The sequence below is a fragment of the Kryptolebias marmoratus genome, linkage group LG12, assembly GCF_001649575.2.
Source record: "Kryptolebias marmoratus isolate JLee-2015 linkage group LG12, ASM164957v2, whole genome shotgun sequence".
NCBI classification, from domain to species: domain Eukaryota; kingdom Metazoa; phylum Chordata; class Actinopteri; order Cyprinodontiformes; family Rivulidae; genus Kryptolebias; species Kryptolebias marmoratus.
This window is the reverse complement of record NC_051441.1, coordinates 15,195,590-15,217,536: the sequence shown is the minus strand read 5'-3', so window position 1 is coordinate 15,217,536 and position 21,947 is coordinate 15,195,590. Positions and strand designations below refer to the sequence as shown.

Here is a 21,947-nt window from a genome sequence, read left to right as displayed (position 1 = left end):
GTGTGTGTGTGTTTTAACGGCTGAAGAGAAAACGAACAGAATCCTAGCGAAGCGGGTCTTAGTTTTCCATGTAGGACGACGTAAACACATTTTTAGTGCCCTCTGTCACGAGAGCCAGGTGTTTATTCATTGGATGCACATCTACAACTGATCACCTTTCAGAGCAAATGCAATCCAAGATGGCCACAACAGGTTTCTGACCTCAGCAAACACAGAAATGGCTGTAAGTCAGGCAGTTATACAGCTAATGAGCTAATATTTGGTGTGGTAGTAGCTGAGGGTAATTCCCAACACATAATCCTATCAATAACAAACCATTCAGTATCTTTAAAACATGAGCATGGAAGGCAGTGAGGAATGTTACTTTTAATTCAAACTACTTTATCCGATTAAATATTGCAACATTCGCAAATTAAACTTATTAGAATTAAGGCCTACTGCAACTCACTCCTGTCTTTTTGTTTTTGTTGGTTTCTGCAGAAAATGTCTCCCCTCTCAAAGGCGAGCCTCCTTCAGTCTGAAAGCACAGCGACATGTTTCTATATTCTGAGGCACACGAGAGTTAAACTCAGTTCCCCGCCGTACAAATTAAAAAGTAAAGACATTAACCAGCCGTCAAGGAGTGAAGCAGTCTGTTAGTTTTATAGAAAATTTTATTCAACATACATTTTCCAGCAAAAAGGCAATATACAGGAATAGTTGTCGTACACTGCTGCTACACTGATGAGTTGAAACCGGAAAAGATCAAATTAAGGTGATTCTGCAGGTCATATTGGTAAATGAAGTTTTTAAAACAAACCACCGCAGTTAGTTTTAAAAGAAGAAAGGGGGAGAAAAAAAATTTAAGTAAATGGTACATCAGGAACGAAAACAAAAAAAAGAGGAAAAAAAAACCCTACACACAAGAAATATGAACACCTGGCTCCTTCTGTAACAAGAAAGGCGTTTTCTCTTAAATTTTACACGTTCATTTCATTTTCTTTTTTTTTTCTTTTTAAATATACAATTCTTAAATGTCTTTACAGAGCCAGCCACACGTTTGGAAGGGATGCATGCCATCTGTGCTTGAAAAGAAGGAAAAGAAACCAAACAGATTCATAGGGCTTAATGTTGTTTTTGTCGTTGTTTACATTGCTGGTTTTGGCTCTACACAATCCTCAAAACCTGTGTGTGTGGGGTGTGTGTGTGTGTGTGTGTGTGTTTAAGTGTCTGCAGCAACCGAACGACGCAGTTCCTGCCTCCAACCACATGGAGGCAGGAGAGGCGGGAGGGGAAGTGGAAGCTTGTGTGTTTTGAGTTTAAAAATCAAAAATACAAGAAAAACTTATATCAGCCGGGCGGGGAGGAAGGGGCAGTTTGTGTACGTGTTTCTAAAATATAACCACCAAGCAAATCACAACTAAAGTGAACATCTGCCAGTCCTGAGAAGCCTCTGACATTAAGTGCCAACTTTCAGATGAAATACAGACATTTTTTTTTTCCTTTCTCTCCATTTATTTTAAACAGATGCTGTTTTGCAGATATTTTTTTTTATTTTTAATTTTATTATACAAGATCTGCATAAAAGGAACAAACAAACGTACTTTTTTTTTCTTTCTTTCTTTTTTTTTTTCCTTCTTCCTCCAACCAAACTAAGTGAGAAAGAAAAACTGCGAGTGTAAACTTGGAAATACTGGTTTTTGTTGCGCTAAAGGATGGGAGAGGGAGCAGCAAGGGGACCTCGACGATGAGCCCGAAGCCGCTTCCGCAGAAAACGTCCTCGCCTCCCCCCACCCAAACAATAATAATAAAATAAAATAAACACAGTCGGGGCCCCTCTTTAGTCCTCGCCAACACGATTTCATCAAATGCTGCACACAGCAGGATTCCTCCTTTTGAAACTTTTATTTAAAAGAAAACAGAACACCCTCCTAAACTCAGGAAAAGAAAAGAAACCAAAGTCTTCCCTCTCCTCTTCCTTCAGCTTAAAATCTAAATTTCACGTCTCTCCCACTTCCAGACAGGCAACAAAAAGCAGGCAGTGAACAGGTAGAAAAGCCAGGAAAAAAAAAAACAATAAAATAAAATAGAACAACCGGAACAGCCTCAAACACAGGGAGTCGGTTAAAAAAAGGGGAAAGAAAGAAAAAAAAAAAAAGTACAACAAAAATCAACAGTCGGGGGAGGTGGTTGGTGCAGTTTATTTTTGTGGTTGGAGAATCATCCATCAGCTGCAGCGAGAGCCCGTATCTCTGAAGACGTGGTGCCGGTGCAGAGCTGTCGAGGTGTCCAGGCGGGAGTTAACAGTGATGAACACACACACACATACGAGCACACACTCAAACAGCCTCACACACACACGGGTGGTTACAGTCTGTGGTTATGGTTTGTTAAAGTACGAAGGAGGAGGGAAGGCGGAGCGGAGTGGGGGCCGTGAGGACGATGAGGAGGACACGGAGGAAGGACAGGGCTGCTTTAGTTGTGGATCTTGATTGCTTTCTCCAGGTACGTGTAGCGACCTCTCTTTGGAGCTTTGTTGAAATGATCCAACCCTAGCCAGGGGCGCGGGTGGGACATGTTACCTGCGGAGGAGATAGCGGTCAATGAGTCTCCTGCTGCCGTCGCCACGTCTTAAAGGAACGGGAAAAATAAAAAAAAGGTTCTCTGCGGCAGCTTGGTAGAACGAGGTTCTTCTGAAGGTTTGGCTGAACGAGCAGCACAGCTTTGACCTGGACCTTCTGCCCTCTGCGTCTCTTTTGAGTCGAGTTTGTAAACCAGCGTTTTACATTAAGAGCTTCCTGCTGATGTTTCCAGATGTCTTGGTTGGTTTTGGAGCCATTTTCACCCTCTGAATTAAAACGTTTACTATAAATTTAGAGTTTGGCTCTTTCTTTCTTTTAATTTTATGTAAACACTTTGCAAAAAGTCCCAAAAAGCACCTGAGTAGCATATATTCCTGCCACCCTGAGGCGTGAGCCGGTCAGAAACTCAAACATCTGATTAGCTTCACTTAAAACATGAATAAACTTACAGTTCATATTTTATATTATCAGCGTGAAACCCACTCCGGCTTATTGGGCAAATCATTCTAATCATTCAGATTTCTTCATTTACAAACTCTCTGAACGTTTCCAGACTTTTTAAGAGCTTGTCTTAATGTTTCTGGAAATTATAACTCGGGTTTAGGACAAAAGTCATTAAAGCGACCGTGATAAATTTAAAAGAAATGTATTATTTTCTTCCTCTAAGTGAGCCTTTAAATACACCGCAGCAAACCAAAAGTTTGAGCCTTTAATTCAAGCAGACGCCTACAGAAAGTTCACTTAAACACACCACGGAGTGTATTCTTCTTCTCTTTCTTACAGGTGAACACATGAGCTTCGTGTGTGTACTGTCATACCTGGCTGTGGTTCAAAGTCCTTCAGGTTGACCTCATACTCGTCTTCATTGATGTACTGATGTCGGCCCATCATCACGATCGCAAACTTAAACTGCGAATAAAACAGACACAGGATGTCAAACTCAGCTGAACGACATTAAATCCTGATTTACCCGACAGGAGGAGACATATTTAAGGAACAGGCATGGATTAAACGGATCACAGGATGCAAACCAATACGAGCGCACAGAGAGGCAGAAACACGGCCTTCCGTTCAGCAACGAGCGATAAAAATAAAAGTCCCCAAAGTGCAGACAGCTGCCACCCTTTCTAAGATTCAGCAGCTCGCGGGTGTCGTGGATGTGAGGCTCTCCTGACGCTTCCTGTACGGACCGGGATCGTTTCGCCTGTCTTTAAGCAGAGCTCCGACAGGAAACAGGATTCGGTAAAGTTCTGCTTCTGCTCTCAGCAGCTCTGGTTGTTCTAAGTCAGGGTGAGCGGGACGGACAGGAAGGATCCTGACGGGACTCATCTGAGCGGCTTCGGTTTTACAAGAACAAAACAGGCAGCTGAAGACGACTACAAACCTAAAATTAAAACGCGTCCATTTCTGATTTCATCAAAAGACCACATTATTAGACAGTAAAACACTGAAATGTAGACTTTTTAAAAAGTAAAATCTACTTAATTAGCTATTTCTCCTCCTGAACTCGATGATATTTATCTGTGACACTAACAGGCGGTGTATTCACGCTGCAGGATGATTTCTGTGCTCTAGGTTAAAGTTTTTCTGCTAAATAAGCAAAAAGGGCCAGAATGAGGTGTGAACGAGTGAAGTTCTGGAAGCGGCAGACCGATCGTCCACCGCCTTCCAGCAGGTCTGTGCAGCGTTTCCAGCCCCGCCGCTGACCAGAGAGACGGGAGGAAATAAAGAGGAGGAAGGTGTGTGTGTGTTCAGACTATGATGATAGATTTAATGTCTATTTGCTTTAATATGTTTATTTTAATGTTGCTCCCTCTTCAAACTCACTCATTGCTCAAGAATAAATTTAAATTTTCCAAATTAGTAAAATTCTATGACTGCAATATTTGAATTTCCAACACATACATTTAAAAAAGTTCTTCTAAGATGAGAGATTTGTCGTACAAATTGAATCTTTTAGCAACATTTCCCACAGGACCAAATTTATCACACCATGTAAAGTAATAACAATGAGAATAAAAAGGGACTTTGATAAAACATAAAAAGTTTCAAGTCCCAGGAATGACGTGTACCTTCTCAAATTCTTTCTCCTGGATGTCCAGCATGGTCTGGATCCTCCTCATAACCTCCCGAAATGGCTCGCCCTGCAGGCGGTGAGGAAACAGGAGTGAAATAAACCAGACGAATACGGAGACTGACTCGTGCCCACACACACACACACACACCTGTCTGATCTTCAGCAAAAAGGGAATCCCAAAGGTGCCGAAGACTTCCTTATGGAAGTGAGCGACCGGGATTAACATTTCCGTGTCCTTGTCCAAGTCCACCTGGTCCAGAGGAATCTCCTGAACGAGGAAGAAAAACAAAACAGGAAACATCAGACGCCAGACGGAGCTGCAGGAACCATCCTGCTCCGAACACCGGTGGAATAAAGACGATTTCTAAGCACCGAAGTAGCGAGAACGACATGTTGAAAGAGCAAAAAAGCCAGAAAAGTTTCAGGCTTGTAAAGAGGAAATGTGTCTTCTAAAAATACACCGAAAAGAAAAGAAGGACCACAAATATCCAGACGTACCTCTATTCTGAAGGTGCGACTGGCAGCAGGAGATAAACATTCTAGCAGCTCGTCCTCCTGGTGAACCCCGATGATTTTATAGCTTACTATCTCTAACAGCCTGCGGGCAGAGAGACGGGAGACGACGAGGTCTTAATATGCAGCCGCAGCTGTTTAAAGGCTGGTTCTCAGAACATAAAACTCACATCACAACAGGATAACCAGAATTAGTCAAACTTCAAGTCAGAAACCAACGTTTTTGTTTTTAAGGCTCTGTTTGGATCTGAGTTCCTGTAAAAAAACAGGAAGAGCTACAGATGCAGAAACGATTCATGTCAAAAAAACGATCGTTTACATCTGATGATGATCATCATGATGCTGCTGGATGTCTTTGAATTTCCCCCTAAGACCAATAAAAGTGTTTATGAATCTATATCTATATAACCTTATGGTCTTTTTGTGGGGGAATCAAAAAGCTTCTTTTTTAAATAAAATAAAATAAGAATAATAATAACACTTCAGCACCACTGAATGAACCGGGTGTGAGCAGCAGGCGGAGGAGGATACCTGAGCTTCTCAGAGCCGTTCTCCGACAGCTCCACCGCCTTTTTACATTCTTCCAAAAGGTCCCTCACACAGCCGTGTTTGTCAGGGTAGAGGGTGATCTCCTGCAGGAAACATGGACATGCTTCACTTCTCCGCTCAGGTCAAACATTTAGCCCCCCTCGTTTGACTGAGTCACAGTTTCGGGGCTCGCCGTGTCGTCGTACAAAGTGTGTTTTACCTCCTCCCTGAACTGGCTGTTGAGCCATATGGATTTAAAACTCCTCCTGTTCTCAAAATCTGTTATCTTCATCTTTAACTGCGGACACACAAAAGAGAGAAAAAGAAACGTTAGGGTCTGTTTGACCGTTCTGCTGTTCCTAACAATAGGAGTTCACTCCACGAGCGAAGGGTGGGGGGACCTTTAGGCGCCTCGGAGGGCTGTGATGCGGTCATCGATGCATTTCGATCATCTTGACACCTAAATAACTACGGCTTCTTTTACATAAACAGGTTCATATATCTTCCCGCCTGATAAAGAGTGCACAGCATGTCCAACACTTAGCATAGATGCTAACTTCACATGATTAGCAAACGTTTCAAAGACAACTAAAAACACAGACGTGTCTCCTTCAGGGTTTAGCTAAGAAAGGATGAAAAAGATGCGTTCAACTACAGGAAGCTACGGTAACTCTGCTGGGACAAAACTAAAAAAAACCACTCAGCTTGGATTAACACTAAAATCCATTTTTGACATATGAAACATTGACAGTCGTTCACGTCTGCGGTGCATCTAAAAACAGGTTGTACCCCCTAAGATGAGCGCCAAGACGAACAACAAAAACAAGAACTTCCTGTGATCGGACTTCTCGGAGCTGGCGGCGGATCGGTGAGTTTTGTTGCCCAAATGTTGGGACACACACAAACAATATTTAATCTTATCCATCTCATAGTTCAAATTAAGATCCAGTCTGTGGTATTGTCAGGGTAGTAAACAAAACGAGCAACTCTACACGGCACAAACACCTTCAAGCGATAACATTTTAAGTCGTGTATAACAATTTCTTAAACCAGCCCATTGCGGAGATCTCGTTTTGATTTCGAAGCCGCTCCTACCTGCTGGTAATAAAGCTTCTTGGGCTGTCGGGGTTTGAAGAACTGCAGCAGGTCTCTCAGTGTCCCATCATAGTTGTGTCTGAGAGGATTCCCTGGACCGTCCCTGTACCTGGCCACCACACCACCAGGCAGGGGGGGGAAGGACGACGAAGGGAAGGCGGAGCGACAGGAGGGCAAAAACAGAGGGGCGGGGTGGGGCGGGGGGAGAGAGAGACGACGGGCCAAGTCGGGGTGGGAAATAAATAAATAAATCAACGAGAGAAGGATGCGAAGAAGGGAGAGCGGGAGGAGGAAGAGGAGAACAAAGAGACAGGTGGAGGGGGGACAGGTTACACAACATTTCTACTGAAACTTGTGACGATTTCAGTCAGAAGCAGATATTTAACTTCAAAGCAGCTAAAACAACGTGATAAACATCTTATAAATCAACATGATCTTTTAAGTTTCCCCCCCACAGTTAAACTTCCTGTCTGAGAGCACACAAACAGAACGACCCAAGAATCTAACCAGGCGGCGGGTTGTGAGCGTGTGGATGAGACAAGGCTCCTACCCCTGTGACTTGAAGAACTGCAGCAGCATGGGATCTGTGTTCAACCTCTGTGCAACCGTCTTGGCCACCTGACAAACACCCAAAAAACAGCACATGTGGGCGAGCGCCAAAAGCACCGGCGGATTTAAACACACGACAGCAGCTTTAAATGATTCGCACATCAAGCTGACAATTAAGAGGAGGTTATTTGAACATCGGCCGAGCCTACCTGGAAATAGTTCATGCGGTTTGAGAGCGTGACCACAAAGCCAGGGTCGTTGTGGATGGTCTTGTCACAGAAAATGACGTCCACCCGATGGTAGAGATCCCGGAAATAGTCCTTCGCCGTGGGCAGCTCGCTGCTGTCGTTCTCTGGGTCGTCCCTGTTTGGAGGAGGAGGTCAGTACGGTCAAAAGGTACGAGGTGGAAACTACTAAATAAACTGAAGTTCAAAGATTGATGCAGTGAAGGCACAGGGGAAATGTTTGGAGCTGACATTTCCTACAGTTTCCACTCTGAGGTTTCACACTTTTCAGATTTTTATCAAATATTTAACTAATTCTGCCATCAGACTTGATTTGTACACTGCGGCTTTATTATGTGGACGCCTTTTTGTCAAATTATTGGATGCGGAAAAGATTTCTTTTCCCAAAAAGAAAAAAAATACTAAAGTCCCCCCTTTTGATTTTATAATAGGTCTTGTGAGGATAAACTGAACCGCTGTAATATTTGCTTTTTAAAATAAATACTGCCATGCTTTATTATAGATTGAGAAAATATAAATGTAATTTTATTTTGCTGAGATTTCTTTTTTTTTTTTTTTTTTAAATCAGAACCATAGTCTCATGATCACAAAATAAAATCTGACTCAATTCTTTTCTTTTCTTTTTTAAATCAAGCTGTTATACATGAGTCTGGTTATCTTCATTAGTTAAATAAAAAAAATTTCCCTTAATGACAAATAAACAATCATATCAACTTCTGGAAGTTGATTGTGCAGCCCTGATACTTCTTGAAACTGCGTAGGAATCAGATTTGATAACCAGCCTCACGGCCGTTTGTGTGTCGATGATCACAAACTAACTCTCAGCTGCAACTTCTTCACTGAGGGTTTTTGTTAAAGGGTTTCAAACACAATCGCCCATCTGTCCGAAATGTGAAATCTGTTGTAAATGTCCTCTCATTCATTTATTACGACTGAATGCACAACGAGGCTAAAAACTTACTTCTGGAAGACAATTATGTCCCCGTCCATGAGCTCATCCAGGGCCTTGTCCAGAGAGACATCGTAGTCCTGTATCCGCTCTGTTAGATTGGGCTTTACTTCCTAAAGTCAGAACGAATCAGAGGAGGAACAAAGTTAAACTGAAGCCTGGATGTAAACACCGTTCTTTAGCGAAACAAAGAAAAAGTTCTGAATACGACAGCATGACAGAGTGAATCAGAGTTTAGGAGACAGAGCTCGTGTGTCGGGAGAAGAAACAAGAGAAAATGAAGCAATACGTCTAAGAATGAGTTTAGTTACCTCATAGAGGATAAGGCTAGTTTCCTGCTGAAACCCTGCTCTCTCACACATGACTGGCAGCAAGTCTCCTGGTTACAGAGAGGAAAACACAAATAAAAACATTAAAGCACTTCACAGACGTCCATCTGAACTGACCTCTCAGGTGACCACTTACTTATTTTGCAGGATATAGGTGTGTAGATATGTCCACAATAATTTAAGCTTCTGGTTTTAGGGTCATACATCTTCAAGAACAACATGACATCATCTAAAAAAGACAAAAAAAAACAACCCAAAACATTACAGCACATCTTAAAGAAATGTCTCACAAAGACTACTGTTGCCTAATAACCAAGAGCATAAGGACGATACAAAACCAATAATTTATCAGTTTATGTAACAATCGTATATAAAAACACGTGAAGCTGCTCCGTGTGACAGGGATGAGTGCAGATGTGTCGGACTCACGGTCTTTGTCAAACTTGGGTAACGTCGCCCCACTGGCTGCCATCTCTGGATCCACCGTCTCCAAAAATATTGTCCAGGGGTTCTCGTTGTCACTCAAGTCGATCATCTTACAATAAACACACACACAAATACATAAAACGGGTGTTTTCTGATGATATTAACAACTATTACCAAGCCATAAATGCCAAGAACTTGCATCTGTGTTTGTTGTTGCTCTAAAATAAATAAATCCTCTTATTGGAGACGAGCTAAATCACAGAATAAGGACCGGACATCGTGCAACGTGATACAGATGTTTTGTTTTTTTTTAAAACCTACACAGACCGGACGCTACAAGCTGCTGTCTGAAGCCAGACTATCACCTACCGACTTGTTGCAATCGGCCTCGTAGTCGAGCATGGCGGGCCGCTTGGTTCCATTGCTCCGGGCCTGCATGGGCCACAGCCTCATCTGGTCCTGAGGGAAACCCTGCAGCACCGAGGACACACAAACTTACAGCATTTTCCTTTTACAAAAAATCTGAGAAACAGTAAAAACACTAAAGCTCTGAGCACGGGATAAAGTTTGACAGTTTAACGCTGATCCAATCGGAGACACGTCTGGCAGCTTGGGCACAAAATGGCGAACTAACAAGGAGATCAACAACCCTCCTCTTTATCAGCTTACTAGTCTGTTCTGGTCAGAATGAATTAGAAAAGCTTCAAACTATCACCAGTTCAGTTCACGTGTTTTTAGCAACGTGTACAGCTTATTCTGAAGTCTACTTTGATAAATAATAAATAAATATAGGATGCAGATAAACTGCACCGGGTTCCCCACATCCCATAGGCTGGAGTCACTCACCATGGTCTGGGAGAGGTTCTGGACAAACTCCTGCAAAGTGGAGCTTTTCAGGACCTTGAAGACCGTGTACTTCACTTTCTCCTCGTCGTACATGTCATTGCCCTGATGCCCACAGAACTGGTCCTCTGTCACCATCTACCCAAAGGAAGGAAGACGGACAACCTTAGTCAACAGCCTCAAGTCCACGGCGGCTACTTTTCCAATTGCGTTTTGCATTTATTTGTAACAGTCTTCCCAACAAAAACAACCCGGTGGAGGACCTCATCTCAGAGAGGCGAAGCAAATAAAACTGTCAAGTTTTTGTCTCAGCAGACATAAAACTGTAAACACGACGTGGATTTCATTTCGTTAACGGTTTGAAGAAAGAGACCCAGCTCCAGAGGGGTTTAACAAATCACACCGTGCTTCGAGCATCTGGCGTTTAAAACGTTTCTTTTCCTGCCGTTTCAGAGATGAGTGCTGCTTTAATAGATGGCCAAATAAAATCAGTGAAAAGAATAAATTAAAAAAGGAGATATTGTCCTTTTTCCTCCACCAAACAAACTTACATTTCTATTACAGAATTACAGTATGAAAGCGCCATTATAGGATCACATAAAGGACATGGTTTGACGCCGTGCTGGTCTGGGTTATTAAAACACAGCAGATACAAATACTCTGCTTTTTCTCTGATGGCACTACAGATGGAAACACTAAGGTGATGCATCAGGCAGCTGGAGGATGAGCGAGAATGACGCCGCAACTTTGTGGTCTGCAGCATCTATAAACCCAGGCTTTACTGTCGGTTAACGAGTTGTTGTTTAGGTTTTTATAGGGTACTGTAAAGAACGGTTTGTAAAAAAAAAAATGTTTACAAGCTGTAGTAATGCTTGCTTCTGAAGCTGTGCTCATCTGTTTAACCCGTCACCTCAGTTTAATCAGTGGTGTCAAATCCTGGTCCTCGAGGGCCACTATCCTGCACGTTTTAGTCCTTCCGTTGCTCCAACACACCTGATTTAATGCTCCGATTGCCTCACTAGCATTTCCTCAATTACTGCATGAGCCTGATAGTCATGCATTTATTTAAATCAGGTGTGTCAAAGAAGAGAAACATTTAAATCGTGCAGGATAGTGAACCTTAAAAACCTGGATTTGACAGAGTTAAATCGTTTAAACTAACTCCAGCGCAGCAAACGTCCCACGTCTCTATTCTTGCTAAGAAAGCTCAAAGTCTGAAGTCAAAATTAAGAGAGATTCGATAAACTTCGAATGAGGTGAAGTTCCTGCACTGCGGTCACAGCAAGAAAACAGCCTCCGGCCTCCTACCTGGACCTGCATGTAGAGGTGAGCCTCTTGGCGCTCCTTCCTCTTCTGCGCCTCCACCCTCTTCTCCTCCTGTAGACGCTCCACCAGCTGCTGGGGGATGTCCACGTCCGTCATCGGCAGGAGCACTTCGCCTGAGATACAAAAACGTGGTGCGAGTGAGAACCGTGTGCTGGCAGACCCGACGTGCCTCGTAGCCGTCTACATGAGACTCTGACAGCGCTGTATGCCGGTGTAGCTGTGTGCAACTCACTCAGCTTGGACTCGCGGATGTACACCAACATGTACGCGTTGGTGCAGTGGCGGACAGACAGGTCGTCGTCGTGCCCACCATAGTTGTGTTCGATGGCCTCCTCCTTGGTGCACCGTGACACTACGTCGTCATCAAACTTACACCACTGCAGAAAAAAAAAAAAAAAAAACCCGAGAAAATAAATGAAATGGGGCAGAGAGAATAAAAAACCAACAAGTAGGATCAACAAGGATTGTGAGAATACAAACAAAACACAGAAAACACACATTAACCCCAAAGTGCAATGAAATTGTTTAGTCATCAAATTTAAAAGTACTTCACAAATAAAAATAAAAATAATGTATTAGATCTGTGGGACAGAGAGTGATCTTCTGACAGCACTTCAGAGATTTAATAACTTGTGAGCAACAAAAAGAGCAAAAAACATCTAATTAGGCCCTGTTTATATGTGACTGATGCCCTGGAAACAATAGATTTTCTGATGTTGATTGGGAAACTAATTCAATGTCAGGTCAGTAGCTGGCGCAGACATCAGCGTCTTCACAATTTTGGACGGAAATGCTTCCACGTTGGACACGTGGACTCGGGCTGCTACACGTTTAAAAGGGTGAGCAGCATAAACGCCATTTATACAGATGTTGATCTGTGCGTGCAGAACAGACGCCGACTGCGGTGCGCATGTGCGATTTTACACATTCCTTTGAAAGGAAACAGGAAGTATCTGAAAAACCTTTTTTTCAAAATTTGCATTTTGGTATCAGAGAATCTGATCACTGTTGTTTTGTGCACAAATGGCCAAAGCACAACAGAAATGTCCTGGCTTCACTGAAAAAAGAACGTTCTTCTTGTTTCAACACGGAAGCTGGACCTAATTTTCAAATATTTACATGCTGTGTGTTAATTATTTTTATTTTTATCTCATTAATCATCTCTAGACACAAGTAACCATGTAGTAAATGGTCCAAACATCAAACTTGTAGCAAATAAAGTAACACTGAAGTCAACTGAACTCAAGGTAACAAATCAAAGTCAGAGTATTTCATAAAAAGTTGGTTTGTAGAAGTTGTTCCTACCATCGCCTCGGTAAAACTCACTTTGCCGTCTCCCTTGGGGTTAAGATAGACGACGTAGTGGCCGCCGTGGTTGTCCCCGCTGTGTACCAACACTGCGTGCAGAATGTAGTTCGCTGGGTCCTTGGAGTCCGGCTTCTGAAGGAACTCGTCCAGAGGTAACTGGTCTGGAAACTCAAACCTGGTGAGGAGACGAGCAGCGGGGGAGAAACGAGAGGGAGGAAAAGAATAAGTTCAGTTATTTCACACCTGAGTTCGACCCGTGTGTCTGAGTGCGTACGTATGTGAAGCACTCAGGGGACCAGGTGCCTTGAGCTCGGAAGTTGGAGACGCAACAAAAGATAATTTATCCCCTCTTAATGAAAACGTCACAATAAGCTCCCGTGCTGTCATCCAACCAATACCAGTCATAAAGTAAAGGCAGGATGTCGGGCAATTTCAGTGAAACACCAGAGACTTTTCTGAAAGCATGCCGCACCTTTCACCTGTCCCAATGTGGAGCAGACGCTCTAAAATTAGGCCTGAGCAGCGACCTGTGGAGCGGCACGTGACGGGGAATGGTCTGCTTTATGTCAAGTAACGCGCGAGCAAACCTAACAAAGGTAACGGGAGCCCAACGTGGAAGGCCGGAGGCTGTGTGTACGTTCGTCCTACCTGTCATTAATCTTGATGTTTTGGTCGGTCTGTGGGTCGTACATGAACCTCATCAGCTGCAGGTGAAGGATCGGAGGGAAGGTGAGGAACTTCACGCCCTTTTCTGCTTCCTGCAACGCAAAAAACACACACACGTCGGGCCAGATTTAACTTCATTTCAGAAGGCAAACTAAAACAAACCAACAAAATGTGCTCCCGATGAAGAACGAAAACGCTCACCTGAAGGCCATGCTCTCCTGCATCGTATTTGTTGTCTCCGTCTAACTGTTCAGTAGCAACGTAATCTTTAAATGACTCGAAAACTGAAAACGAGAAAAGCAACAAAACAAATAAGACCAGGAAATCGTTCACGCTCGAACGCCGAGCAACAAGCTGTCTGAGGAATGATTTGCCGTTTGCTACTCACTGTTCTTCTTTCCCTTTATGCTAAGCTGGATGTCGTAGTAGTCCTCTATTCGTTCAGACCGGTAGTCCACATGCTTACACTGGATATAAGACTAGAAAGCAGCACAAACACACACACAGTGGTTAGAGTGTACGACTCAACACGGTCAAAAACAATATTCCTTTTAACCATAACCATCTAGTCTGACATACCACCATTTTTCCTCTGAATAGTTTAGGAATGGTTCCTTCAACACAAGTGCCCTTCATTTTGTTCTCCACGTTGTCCAGGAGCTGGAACACACACCCACATGGTGCATCAGTAATCATCAAGCACACACAGCAGCGGACAGCCTATCAGAGCACTCACCACTCTGCACAGCTCCTGTACGTCGTGTTGCATGAAGCTATCTAGTGTTTCCCACCTGCACAAGGAAAACGAGCAGTTAGAAGACGCAGGTTTCTGCTTTGCAAAGAATGAAGAGACACGATAAAAAGGTTTCACTTTGTCAAGATAAAAATGATACAGCTAGAACAAACCAAACTCATCACATTCTTCCCTTTTTCTTTCTGGTACAACGCTGAGCTACAAACACCAAATACTCGTTTTTACTTTAGCGTGTCTCTGTTTGGAACAAAGCATCAAATGAAAACACCTACCCAAAGGACTTTGTGAGTTTCTTGGTGCCAACAGGTTTGTCGCTGTGTTGAAGTTCATAAAAAACCCTCTGCAGCGCCAGGGGGACGCTCTTCGACGAGTCGTCGCCCTCTGTGGGCATCATGTACACCGCCTGAGGAGAGAGAGAGAGAGATCTAAATATAACTTCTGAAAACAACGTCCTCACAGGTGCCATTTTTTCTCTATTTAATGATAACGTTATCGTAATGTTTTAGTCTATTTATATCAAAATATCCCAGAAATGTAAAGGCTTGATTAGCATACAGAAGAATGGTTAAATAATAAAACAATTTTGGAGATCCACTTTGATCTTCACCCGAGCCAGACTAGCCATTAGCCACAAATAAACTCCTTCAGCAAACTGAGGCTGTTTAAAAAAAACTATCTACAACAGGAAAGATGGTAACCGTTCATAACCCCAATTTAAAAGATCTGAACTATCCCTTTAAACGCCAGTGTGAAAACAGGACAACCACAGCGAGGGACTAATCCTACCACACGTTTCAGGATTCTGGCTGCATCTGACGTTGGCTTTAGATTGTTTGAGATGCAGATAAATGTGCAGAAATGTGGTCAGAACGTCAAACCAGCAGGAAGGAAACAGAAACTCACCCGCCGTAGCTGGTTAGTGAAGAACAGCGTCTGCAGCAGGCTGTTCATGTAACAAGTTGCTCCCTGGTTCTTCAGCCCAACGTAGCCTGTGTGTTTCTTAGAGTCCCAGCTGGTTAACGGGAAAGAAATTAGATTAGAGTTACAAAACAAAAACAAAAAAAGCATTTACAGAAACAAAGCCGAGCAAGAGAACGAGGCCACGTACGCCACTCCGTGTGGGGCGTCTGCCTGGACGTAGACTTCAAATGTGACTTTGTCGTCGTCGATGAAGCCCCTCTCCGGGTCGGTCACGTCCTGAAACGCAAGATCAGGTCAGCTGGGGAGTCTCTACAACAGTTTAACCACCAAACGCCGAGGAAGAGGTCTGAACGAAAAGCCCCGGGAGGAATTTGTGTCGCGTGGGCGCACTTACGCTCCAAGACATGAAGTTCGAGAAGCCCCAGTCGTTCTCTTTGTGGAAGAACAGGTGACTGATCCTGCGGCTGAATGACTTCTCGTCATCTTTGTAGTTGATGATTTTCAGCATGGCTTGGGCGTGGCAAGACCATGACCTGAAACGAGACGACGTCTATTCATTTTCTGAACGCTGCGAGAAACGTCAAACCTGGACTTTTTTTTTTTTTGAAATACATTTGATTTTTCACTTTTTTTGAACAGCCCTCGAGGTCTGAAAATGTGCCGTGATCAAAACGATCTACAGCTCTGTCAACTATTTTTAAAAAAACAACTCTAAAAACCTTAAAGAGAGTCAGTTTTTGACAACGAGCGTTTGCATTTTAAATGCTCCAAATGTTCTCCACTCCTCATAAAAGTAAATCAAGAAGATAAAAATGCAGATCTAAATGAGGACACAGGGCATCTCTGAAGGACAAAGCTGAAAATATTTGCAGAGAATAATTTTGTTGGACAAACTTATCTGACATTTCAACAAACACCCACTACAAGACAAATATATGGGATTTTATAACATTTTTCTTTTTCCTCACTGGCCTACATGTTAAACCCTCAGCTGGAGATCAAATCTAATCTTAAACTAATGCAGGCTAATTGTCAAAATGCACACTTTCTAATAATCTCTTCAGTCCTCTGCGTCTCAGAACCTGACCGTGGTTGAGCTTCACGTCTGTGTTCCTGACTGTACAAACAGATCAAACATTATTTTAAGATGCTTTGGAGCAGCGTTAAGTTGCTAATGCTGAATATCCTGCAGTTTCTGCTTCAAACTAAAAGTTTTCAACCTAATTCTGGGATTAGTTGCTAACAGATTAGATTAAAAGTCAAATTTATTGCAGAAGGGAAGAAAATAAAAAGGAAAAAGTCCGCAGAGGCACATACGTGGAGTCTGACTCTGCGTTGCACTGCAGGAAGAAGCCAACGCTCTTCTGGTGAGGCCGGTCCGGGTAGAACCGTGGCATCACCATTATCTTCCAGGGCAGGTTCCGCACGAAGCACGCCGGGCTGAGGACCGATTCGCTCAGGCGACTGAAGCGCTCCACCACAAACCGGAACGTCGCCTCCGATCGCCAGCTGGTGTCTGAGGCAAAGACACGGACGGCAGAAAAATGAGTCCGTGACGAGAACAAGTTTCTCTCTAAAACACCCAAAATGTTTGTTTGAGCATCGAGTTTTCTCTTTGAAGCCAATTCAAATAGTTTAGACATTTCTCATTGGAGACAAAAAAAAAACGAGTTACAGAAAGCTATAAAATTCACTTACTTTTCAAAAGTCCCAAACTGATATTGATTTGTTTCTTTTTATAGCTTTCTGTGAGAGTTTGATAATAATTAAAGCAATTTAAACACTTTTAAATGTCACATCATGCTTCTTCTATCCTTTAAAAACTGGGGCCATCACCGCCAGACTTAAATATAAATTCATCACATCTATAAGTTTTAATGTCCATCAGCCCAGCTTTAGACGTTAACTTTTCACACGAGCACCCGTCCTCCTCACCGTCCTCCATGTCCTCCTCTGTGTTGTTGTGTCCATCAGCCATGGCCACGTTACCATTGATCACTGGGTTAGCTGGGATTCTTGGAGGATCGTCTGTGTCCCCAGCTGGAAAAAGAAAGAGAAGGTAAACATTATGATGACTTTGTAAAGTAGTGGCTTTTAAAAACGGATAGAAACATTAAGGACTCCTTTCAGCCAGAGTGAAGCAACTCTCAGGCATGAGCGGATCTAAAGTCAAGTTAATTAAGTTTATTTTCACTGCAACAGCAATAATCATCTGAAAATAAAGTTGTGCTTGTAACATTTTTTCCGCCTTTAATGAAGTTGCATCTTTTCTGGTAATTGAAATTAGACAAATGGGAGTTTCCTGCCCCCCCCCCTTTCTACACTCAGCAGGGAAAAAAATTAAAAATCACGCTGAGACAGCATGATGAGCATTTCCCAGGCTGTGTGTGGACCGAGTGAGAACAACAGAAAGGGAATGTGTGTGTGTATAAAAATCAGGACAACAGCGGGTTGGATAGTTATGGATACAATCCTGGATTAAGCTGAAAGTCGTTGTTCAAACAAACCCGATGCGTGCGGACAACAACGGTTACCCCCGGCTGAACGAGACATTCATCCAAGCACGCTAATGACAGAGTCGGAGAGGCATCGGATCGGTTTCAAGGGGCGAGCGCAATCTGTGATGATGACAGCGATGCTACAGAGGAGAGACGTCTGAGCGACGACGGAAATGAATCAGGACGGTCCCTGCAGCGTGTCACATCCCTGAGTTCTGTTTACTTTTCTGCTCAGGTTTGTGCTCCGAGCTAACACACACAGCACTGAGACATGTTTGTCCTCATCTTCAGGTGAGAGGACTGATTGCTTCCTTTCGGAAACTGACCTCAAATCCCAGAGGGGATCACACCACCCTAATGGAGTCGACTGGACTACAACTTCGCCCCGCCCACTGTTGTCAGTCCAGCCTGAAATCTATTAAGTGCCTACTCATGGATGCAGTACCGAAAACCGCAAAAGGCAGAGCTTAGTTCGTGTATTCTTCGGGAAATAAAGAAAATAATTTCACTTTAATTATAGAAGGGGAGAAAGAAAAAAAAAACTTCTTGGAAATGTTTTTTTTTCCAGGAAGCACCACAATAACACTAATCTGCTTTGGTCAGACTACAAAAGAAATAAAGTTAAAGTGCTATAATCTTTCATGAAACCCCACTGCTGCTGAAGCAACGACGGCAAAGTCTGAAATAATTTTAATATATTGCGTCATATGAATCAGCTAATATCTGAACAATAAGAGAAAATGGCTGGACAAGTTGGAAGCAGCTGTACTTTTAATCCATCGGGCCCAGCTGATCCTGGAACAGCAACTGTAGTTTGGAGCATCCGACCACAACGAGCTCCGCTCCTCTACATTCAGAGCACTAAAAATTTAAGAATAAATGATGCTAACCCCCTGTCTGCTTTTAAGGAGTAACCTTTAGTTATTCCCGTTTTAAAATGGAAACAAAAATCTGAGCAAATACCACGTTTTCTAGTTTCTGAAAGCCTACCTTAAAGTTTATAGTACCGATGTGGAATAGACTAAATGAACAGTGATGGTTAAACCTTAATCTAGCTATGCAGGGCATCAGGTCATGACAGAAAAGCAGTGTGTGTGTGTGTGTGTGTGTGTGTTGCCATAAGCAGTCAGAAAAAGTGAGCAGTTTATTATGACAACTTGTTTTCATTGTCCTTGTAAGGCTTTGGAGCGCTGAGGGAGAACTTCAGAGAGGTGAGCCAGAAGCAAAAGGGAAGAGGAATGCACCTGTTACAAGCAAAACAACTATAAAGGTGAACAATACGACACAGGAACGTTTATGACACTGTTATACAAAGTATAAATTAATAAACTAACCCTACAACTCAAAATATTAACTGTAAATGTCTAATAAGTCATACCTAAAGTCAATAGTTTGTAGCAAATGCAATGTATTCTTAATATGCATGGCTTTTTATGCCACAATATTTGTAAGATGATTGTAGTTCTAGATATTACAGTTCATACAGATCAACTTTGACTAACTCAATACATATTTTGTTTCATTTAAAGCTAGAAAACAGAGGGGGAAGTAAGTCAACAGTTAACAGGTGTTAGGCTACAGTCAGCTTATTGAATTCTGCCTCTCCTATTTTCCAAATCAGAAAATAAATTAAAGCTGGCACATGTCACCCATAAAAAGGTATATGTGTTACTGTCCATGGGCAAAAGTAAGAAAAAACAAGATGCTTGTTATGATAAATGAATCAAAACGAGCCATCATGCAGAGTGTGTTCATCTTCTTACAGCTATAAATCAATAATAAATTTGTCTTTTAAAAGAGGAGTTAAAACATCCTCTGCTTTCTCTTTCTAAGCTCATTTAGACATTATTTTTCCACTCTTGAAGACCGTGTCCCTGACATGTTGAAAGCGCGCATCAGTGCGTTTAATTAGATGATAAACCCCCGAAGGACCGAATGACGCAGTGAGGCTGAGGACTCCCCCCCCACCCCCCAAAGACCCCAAAACGTGTCATTGATATTGAAAATAAAAACAATAAAACATGCGGGGGTCCCTCCCGTTGTAATGGGCGCAGACCCGTGGCCGTACGCCTCCGACGGGGACCTGAGCTGACTCCCAATCGAACCAACAAAAACACGGATCATTAAAAATGGCGAGCTCCATGCCTCTCGGTCCTCCATACAATGAAGCAGCAAATCCCCGCGCTGCCCCTGTGCTTTAGCTCACCGCAGCACCGACTACCAAGAGGGGGGGGAAAGGCCATAAATTCAATTAACACCCCACCAAACCGAGACACGAAGAGCCGACCGACTGGACGAAGTGGCTTAGGCGGTCGAGAGCTGCTGTATTAGAGATATAAACGAGAAAACGCGTTTGCAGTAAGCTTATTATAATGCTACGGAATGATCTGCAGGCCTTTTATTAGCTAACATTACCTGTAATCACTGGAGCCGGTTAGCGTGCAGAAACCAACACGAAATGAATAAAGTAGAAATGTGGCGCTTCATTTAGTTTGGATTTGTCAACAAGATTGAGCAAAAAAAAATCGACATTGGGCTAACCACCGAGGCCCGACAGACGAGCATTAATGATGCAAAATACAAGCCACCATTTTGGAACGCCACACACCCCCTCCGTGACCACCGGCTAACTAGCATGCTAACTAGCATGCTAAGTAGCGAACGCACGAAACCAAGCGGGCCTTCGAGCTAACTCGCTAGCATTAAGCTACCCGCTTTCGGTTCGTTTTTAAAAGCAGACAGAAACACACAGAAAAGGCGAAACCCTCAACGCGCACGAATTCGCGAGGAAAACATGGTTTTGTTCCCATTTAGTGAGCAGTTCATTACAAGGATCTGCTAACGGCGCTAATTAGCTGATCCCTTTAGCAACTTACCCGCAGTTAGAGCAGCAGCCTTCAAACGCGATGCTAACGAACTGGGCTAGCGAAATGTCACAAGGCTGGTTTATTTTAACGTTGTTTACCAGAATAATGGACCGGCACGACTCCGTTCCCCGAAAGGTTGCATTTGAAAGTGCAATTTTGTACCTACATTTAACTACTTTAACAAGGAGGAGTCATAGAAGCTGTATTAATTTTGCCGGATAATGGGTCGATCGATGCGAATTGCACGAACAGTGTTTACAAAAATACCCAGCTTATCGACAACCAGCAGACGGGCAGTTTGGTGACTGTGTGCGAATTTTAGGTGACAGTGTGTTGGGAGGAAAAAAAAGTGCACAAGACGATTTGGCAAGGAGCTCTGGACCGTTTCGGAAATGCGGTAGCCCATTCTAATGAATGATTTATGCGTCTAAATGCTTAAAACACACGGACGACCCGGAACCTGCGGGCTTAAAAGTGTGCGGTGCAAAAAAAAAAAAAAAACAAAAGCGGGGAGAGAAACGGAGCGGTGTCCGCTCGAAACGCAAAATGAGGTCAGCTCCGCAGAAGTGTGCCGCAGCAGCGGACGCGCAATCAGCAGAAATGCAGCCGGCTCTCCTCGGGGCCTTGTTGTTTACTGTGACGCCGAGCTCAGTTTGCGTCGGCTAGATATCCATGCATTTGTCGTGCAAACAGGGAGACAAAAACAAATAAAGCTCCATTTCACCCTCCGTGGGGTTTTCACTCACCTTCCATCTCCATGTCTTCTGGCTCGCTGAGCTGCTGCTCGCCGGCTTTCTGCTGCTGCTGCTGCTGCGTGTGGTGGTGGTTCATGTTGGCAGCGGCCGTCGTGGTCGTGATGCGGTGCTCCCTGCGGTCTCTGTCCCCCTCGACCTTGTCCGGGCTCGGCTCGGCGGCGGGGAACCGGGTTCCGGACTGCTGGTGAGGCGCGGCGGGACGCGGCGGTGGGGCGGACAGGTCGAGCCTCGGCGGCCGGGCCTGCTCTGTGACGACCTCGGCCTTGTCCGCTGTCGGCGCCGGGGAGCGAGGAGGAGAGGTCGGCTGGGGAGCGGGCAGAGAAACGCGGACGTATTTGCTCGCTATTCGCCCAATCTCGGCGCCTTGGGTGGGTGCGAGTCGCTGGCTTGGCGGCGGGACCTGGCGGACTCCGGGGGTGGTGGGGGCAGCTCCGGAGACGGAGGCCCGTTGAAACGAACTAAATCACCCCGGGAAACGAGGGGCAGTCGCAGAACTCGCAGCACGGCTCGCACCCTCTTCAGGAACAAATACCCCCGCTGGTGAGCTAGCGTCGAGCTACCCGACACCAGGCAGCCAAACGGCGATAAACGGGCGACAATGAAAACAAAGGCTCATTTGCTGCGGGTACAAATCAGCAATTTAGCCCGCAACACCCCGAGTCCGTGTGCCCCTGCGATTGTCCGACCGGGGAAGAGCGGAGGAAGAAGCTATCCATTCAAACCAGTTCCCACCGACG

The 21,947-nt window shown here is 43.9% G+C and overlaps 1 protein-coding gene across 4 annotated transcripts; it reads right to left on the bottom strand.

Annotated features, from left to right (window-relative positions):
* Nucleotides 1-635: 635 nt before the first annotated feature.
* usp7 (ubiquitin specific peptidase 7 (herpes virus-associated)) lies at nucleotides 636-21,423 on the bottom strand. 4 transcript variants are annotated; one of them, XM_017416695.3, is made up of 31 exons: nucleotides 21,202-21,423; nucleotides 17,026-17,130; nucleotides 16,408-16,606; nucleotides 15,485-15,623; nucleotides 15,278-15,366; nucleotides 15,073-15,181; nucleotides 14,442-14,572; nucleotides 14,152-14,206; nucleotides 13,995-14,075; nucleotides 13,804-13,894; nucleotides 13,617-13,699; nucleotides 13,398-13,507; nucleotides 12,747-12,924; nucleotides 11,674-11,818; nucleotides 11,424-11,554; nucleotides 10,119-10,253; nucleotides 9,642-9,743; nucleotides 9,276-9,381; nucleotides 8,983-9,075; nucleotides 8,829-8,896; nucleotides 8,530-8,630; nucleotides 7,533-7,686; nucleotides 7,325-7,392; nucleotides 6,775-6,883; nucleotides 5,900-5,977; nucleotides 5,683-5,783; nucleotides 5,137-5,236; nucleotides 4,787-4,906; nucleotides 4,634-4,705; nucleotides 3,380-3,470; nucleotides 636-2,561 (listed from the first exon to the last, which is right to left on the bottom strand). In XM_017416695.3, exons 1-31 carry the CDS (start codon nucleotides 21,284-21,286, stop codon nucleotides 2,455-2,457), a joined length of 3,336 nt encoding a protein of 1,111 aa, XP_017272184.1. In that variant the 5' UTR covers nucleotides 21,287-21,423; the 3' UTR covers nucleotides 636-2,454. The 4 variants fall into 4 exon arrangements, with proteins under 4 accessions (XP_017272184.1, XP_017272181.1, XP_017272182.1 ...); XM_017416692.3 differs by having other exon boundaries at nucleotides 2,426-2,561; nucleotides 6,775-6,877; XM_017416693.3 differs by having other exon boundaries at nucleotides 2,426-2,561; nucleotides 12,768-12,924.
* Between the last annotated feature and the right edge of the window lie 524 nt (nucleotides 21,424-21,947).

Coding starts and splice junctions, on each gene's coding strand:
- usp7 (XM_017416695.3), bottom strand. CDS start 21,286: ATGAACCACCACCACACGCAGCAGCAGCAGCAGCAGAAAGCCGGCGAG. Junction 9,744..10,118: donor AGAACCTCTCCCAGACCATG/GTGAGTGACTCC, acceptor TCGGTGCTGCAG/GGTTTCCCTCAGGACCAGAT. Junction 7,393..7,532: donor ACCGCATGAACTATTTCCAG/GTAGGCTCGGCC, acceptor GGTGTTTGTCAG/GTGGCCAAGACGGTTGCACA.